This window comes from Pan paniscus, chromosome 5 (assembly GCF_029289425.2).
Source record: "Pan paniscus chromosome 5, NHGRI_mPanPan1-v2.0_pri, whole genome shotgun sequence".
NCBI lineage: Eukaryota > Metazoa > Chordata > Mammalia > Primates > Hominidae > Pan > Pan paniscus.
In genome coordinates, this window is record NC_073254.2 from 78,183,650 (window position 1) to 78,189,649 (window position 6,000).

At 36.5% G+C, this 6,000-nt stretch overlaps 1 protein-coding gene across 2 annotated transcripts in view; it reads right to left on the reverse strand.

The window, feature by feature from the left end:
• Positions 1-1,755, reverse strand: part of LGSN (lengsin, lens protein with glutamine synthetase domain) — a 43,959-nt gene extending 42,204 nt beyond the window's left edge. For both annotated transcript variants that reach the window (XM_057302531.2, XM_057302530.2), the window contains exon 1: positions 1,686-1,755. In XM_057302531.2, coding sequence (XP_057158514.1) covers positions 1,686-1,715 — 30 coding nt within the window. In that variant the 5' untranslated portion in view covers positions 1,716-1,755. The remainder of the gene's footprint in view (positions 1-1,685) is intronic.
• Between the last annotated feature and the right edge of the window lie 4,245 nt (positions 1,756-6,000).

Below are 6,000 nucleotides of genomic sequence, written 5' to 3' on the forward strand. Positions count from 1 at the left end.
TATTCTGAGGGATTTTCTCCATATACACAATCTGCCCTTCGGAATCCACTGAGCTTTTGTTCAGCTGCTGTGTTTTGTAGTTAACTTCATGCTGCTCTTGCTCACATTACCAGAGCATCTAGCATGGAACACAGTCTTGTCCTTTTCCAAACATCGGTTGGCTGGAAAAGGAATGTCACATGTCATCTCTCTCCCTCCTTCCATATTCTTTCACTTCCTGAGAATGTGACCCTATACAGGAGAGTATAAAAGAGCTTACTCAGTGGAGTTGGGTCAAGTGGCCAGCCAAGATTCACCTTTATTACATCTAGTAAATACAATGCTCTATTCCAACTTTGAAGGAACTTTTCCTCAAAAGACAGAGAATGTCTCTTGCTGTGAGAATTGTGCAGTTTAAAAATCATATTGTTCATTTTTCTGCTCTCCTAAGAGTAAACAATCAACATTTGGTCTAGACTGGTCTTGAGGAGGGCATGGCTTTTAAGGACTTTCATGGGAGCTGTATCACCTGGAATCCTGGGCTAAAATTGTGGGAGATGGGGAAGAAAGCAGAGTTCTGCCATGGGATCAGAAGTAGTAAGTAAAACTAGTCCAAGAAGTTACATAGTTAGAAATCAAAATCCCAAAAAGCTAATGATGTATATGCTAATTACCTTTACTTTCTTTCTATAAGCCTTCCTTTGCAGCTATGAATTTACTTTTAGCTAAATTCATTATAATCACATAAACATATCCACCATTTGATGCCTACAACAGTGACATGACAGTACAGGATAAGCCACAGCTCCTCCTCAGGGAGTGCCTTCTTCACATAGCCTTGCCCAGTTTCCTTAGGGAAAGTGCATTTGTTCTTGACTCTATTTCAAAACAACTGCTTGTATTCACTACACAGATCACTGAACCCATTCTTAGATGTTAGCTATCTTCTCCACTACATGCAAAAGTGGGGACCAGGTTTGTTCTCTATATGCCACTATTTCATACATAATGCACTGGTCTTCCACTGCACTCTTCACATAGTAGGTATGCTTCTTGCATTATATTTTCTTAACCTACTAAAGATAACTCGCATCCTCCCAAATTTTACCACAGCTTGCCTCCAAGTCTGCACTTCAGTCTTTCAGAATGGTCAGTCAGAAATACAAGAGTGAAGGTTGGGTACACGCACATTAAGAAGTGAGGAGAAATGTTATATGTTGACAACTGATTATTTTAACATATGCTAGACCCTATAAGTGGCTATCATTATTCATGCTGTGCATTTCAAATATAATTTGAAAACAGGTTTCCACCTTTAGTCATTTAATCTCAAAGCATATTTATTAGAAAGAGGCCAAAGCTTTGAGAAAAACAAAGATTATTCTCTCAATAACAACCAAAATAGAAATAAAATTTTTTATAGCATACTTATGCTTCTGAAACTCAGTGCCTATTGAACTTAAATGATTATTCAAACCAAATGAGCTTTCCTAGATGAATATTTTGAATTGTTTAGTTTTTATTATCTTTATAAACTCACTGTGTAGTACAGAAGGGCAATTCTTCATAAACTTCTCCTGAGTGGACATATAACAAGTATAATTATGCTGCCCTTATTCTTACTGGCATTCAAATAATTGACATTTTTTAAAAAAGATTTACTGTCAATATTTTGGTTAAAAACATTTTAATGATTAGCTTCATACCTCCTGCAGAAGGTCCTCTTCATTATTCATCTCAACACTTTTTAAGTTCAGCGTTAGAAACCACAATATCCTCAACAAGTGCATTCAACGTGTATTTATATGTGTAGCTACAACAAAGACTGCAGATGATGAATTCCATAGAGGCTTTTCCAGAGAGGTCTGGCAGGTAATAAAAGATAAACATCAGATTCTGATGTGTCATGCCCAAGGCACAGTATGCTGAAAATGCACTAGAAGAATCGAATGACAAATGCTTGTTTACGCCTGACTCCCTGCAAACAAAAGACATACAAAGCTTAAAATTGTGTTGATTGACTTTTTTCTCCAACATACAGAATTTTTGTTACATAACAATTGTATTCTGGAATGATATCTATTGTCAGATTCAGATGATGAAACACTTATTAGACGACTATGCTATCAAAGCCCACAGACAAAAGCAAAGATGGAAAAATACAGCTATAAGTGACCCAGATTTTTACCAATGGCAAAGATCCACTCATTTGTAATTCTCATTTTTATTTTCTTTTCTAGGTCCCTCTGGCCTCCAAATTAATTCTGGACCTTCATTATAAAACTGAAATATCTTTCTTTAGCTTTTCCAATTCTCCGATGTCAGTCTGTGACAAATCCCAGACCATCCCCACTGTGCACAATGAACACGGAATCATCTACAGGCTGCCCCATAGGGTCCCATAAACAATCCTAACTCAGTAGAGGAAATAGGGAATGCTTTCTCTTCACTAGTAAAGGGGGTTTGAAATCACACTTCTGCTGCTATCAACTCAACTTCAAGTATTGTTGATGAAGGAGGATATGCAGTTTCTTCTGAACCAAACCAAATTCTCTCTAAGCATTTTCCATGTGGAAGTGTATAGTCTCCATGGCTAATCACTTCTTCCTGGTCTTCTGGGCCTGAGGAAGACCAAGCCAATACTTACAACCACTCAATCCTGCCTGACTCTCTTGGCCCATTTCAAAAGCCCCATTTCCTAAAGACAGTGATTAACTATTCCTATTTCCATTCCATTGGTACTTGTTCCATGACTGACTCTAAAGCTTCTGCTCTGTGTAGCCTGATCTACAACCAGATCTTCAATTTGGACCTAGTTCTGATGCTGATGCCAACCTGAAACTGCATCCTGAATATGGCTGTTTTGGACTCTCGAACCTCCCCAAGAAAAGGGATTCTATCTCCTATCCTAGTATTTGACTTGCTCTTGGTGCTTTCCCCCAGATCTCTAGTAGGGTGTTTAATTCCCACAATGTCTTGTACCAGAGCCTTACCTAAGTTTTTCTCAGTCCTCTTCTGAGACCACATTTGCTTCCACTTTTACAACTTTTTCTCGCATGTGCTTGTCTCCATGCAAAACAGGTGCCATTGAGCTATGGAAAAAAATGTTTTGTGAAAAATTTCATTTTTGTTTCAGAAATGTTCCCTTTCCTATATCAAAGAAAAGAACTCCAAGCTGGTTTACATGTTCAGTTACATATTGGGACATGTTTTTAAAAAATCATTCCTTTATAGTACTACTTACCCAAATTTTCTCCTGGGAATTTTATTGTTATTGAATATGAAATTTGATTCATGTCATCTTCTTTTCCTTACCTTATTTTGACAATCTCTTCTTCTCAATGTGTATCCATGATTTTTTTATAATATCCTTTCCTGAACCTTGATTTGCCCATTTTTGTAAAAAGTGTTCTAAAGCTTGGTTGGACATATGGTGTATAACCTAATTTATGGTATTAGCATGATACATATTTTAAAAGTATTACCATTATTTAGAATCAGTTTTTCCAAAGGAGAAACCAAATGTCAGTAAAGGGCTTAACAAATAGATTAGAAAAATAATAAATGGTCAATAAGTCCATATTAAACACTTTCATTCACAAGCATTTGTTCAATGTGTACTATATCCAGAAAGCTATCTTAGTCAAAATGAATGTAGCCATTGAGCCATGAATGTAAATGATCCAAGTCTTTCTCTTACCACTCTTCTGAGACAACATATGGAAAGACTGTTCAACTCAAGTACTTCTACTGCCAAAAAGTTGTAATCTAATTGAATGGATCCAGAGAAGAGTAACTAAAATGATTAAAGGAATTATGGGATTCGTTTCATGAGAACAGATTGCAGAAGCTAAAGCTTACTAAGTACCAACAAGGGGAAACAATATGTTGTTTACCACTAAGTTACTGCCTTCTGATGAATTATTGAACAGGATTGGAAGAGCAAAGGATGCAAATTAGGTAAAGGATTAAATCTATTCTTTCACTGTGGGAGAAAATGAAATCACAATGAATCTGTTTTTGTTTCATGTTTACATATATTATATGTTACAGTACAGTGTATAAAATACAAAGTTCTTATCTTCCCAGCACTAACTGATAAGGAAATAGGGTGAAAACATGCCCAATGAGACCAAGGGAATAACTGACTTGTGAGAATAATAGCCAAGTTCAGTGAAGGAAATAGTCTTTCTTATGACCTTCATGAATCACAAAAATATGGTTTCAGGTCAGCATAAGAACATAACAACCACGACAGAAGGATACTTCCACCCTATCTTTCTCCCGATTTGTTGTTGTTCTAGAAGCTGCATGGGTTTGTTCCTCCTTTATATGCATCTAATTATGACATATGTAACAGGAAGACTACATTGACACCCTTTATTGAAGAGAACATCATACAAAAATTATAAGGAGTAATATTTGAGCTTCCCTAGTGGTTCTAGAACTCCTGTTCACAAAGGCCCCCAAAAGTTCCTTTCATGAATCCAGTCCCCATTTCTTTTCAGTTCTTCCCAGAAATGCCTCATTTTCTAAGAAAATGGTAGATCTGTTTACAGAATTAAGATTTAAAATCGATGATTAAAAAATATTGGAGTGAGGACAGGTAGAAAATCAGTGAATTCAGGGCTGAGTGGAAACACACATTGGCAGGGAAACTGAAGAATATTTTTGTGTGTCCTTTTCATTTGTTTCAGAAAGGGAATTTCTCCTCTCATCTGCCCCTTCGATAAACCTAAGTAAGCAACGAGTAGAAAACAGTGTAACTCCCTGAAAAAAATTATTTTGTAAAGTTGATACAATTTAAAACTAGTTTAAAATCATTTTAATTTAGCATTTTCAATGATTTTCACATATCCTTAAGCATGTATATATTTAGCACAAGCTTCATAAAGTTAAATGAAGTCAGTTGTGAAAGTGGAAGCATGAAATTCTGAATTCCAAGGCACATAAGGAGCTTGCAATCACATATAATAAGTTAAAAATTATTCCAAAACAGCCCAAGCTATTTTTAGAAGAAGGAGAGTGCCACAGAATACATTTCTTTTTATTTGTAAGATTTATGGAGTCCAGGTGCAGTTTTGTTACATGAATATAGTGAATAGTGGTGAAGTCTCGGCTTTTAGTGTAGCCATCACCAGAATAGTATACATTGTACCTGTTAAGTAATTTCTCATCACTCATCCCACTCCACCCTTTTGAGTCTCTACTGTCTATTCACAGAAGACATTTTTATAACACCATTAATTTTAAAAAATTGGTAGCTGGTGTTGTCCTTGTTTCCTTCGTTTATTGGCATCATTCTACTTATTGTGATAATACCTACAAATTCTTGAGAGCACCAAATCCTCATATATATATATATATATATATACACACACACACACACACACACACACACACAGGTTATGTTAATCAATATTAGCATATTTAAAAATATAATAATAATGGGCATTGTACATATTAACATAAATAGCATTTTTTATAGAAAATTGATGTATTTCTTATTTTCACAAATTGCTCTAATGTCTAGCTTAAGAGAAAAACCACTGGAATCTTGTATATGTTTTTGCATTCTTTTTTTTTTTTTTTTTTTTGAAACACAGTCTGCTCTGTCACCCAGACTGGAGTGCAGTGGTGCGATCTGGGCTCACTGCAACCTCTGCCTCCCGGGTTCAAGCAATTCTCCTGCCTCAGCCTCCCAGATAGCTGGGATTACAGGCACCCACCACCACACCCGGATAATTTTTAGTATTTTTAGTAAAGACAGGGTTTCGCCATGTTGGCCAGGCTGGTCTGGAACTCCTGACCTCAGGTGATCCACATGCCTCAGCCTCCCAAAGTGCTGGATGACAGGCGTGAGCCACCGCTCCCAGCTTGCATTTATTCTTTTGATACAGCCCATGTCATTCAACCTCTGGAAAACTTCACTATACACTAATGCTAGATGAGAATGAAAAGGCAAATAGGGTCTTACCATTATTGTGAAAATAATTTTGACCTCACAGTCTCCTCAAAGGT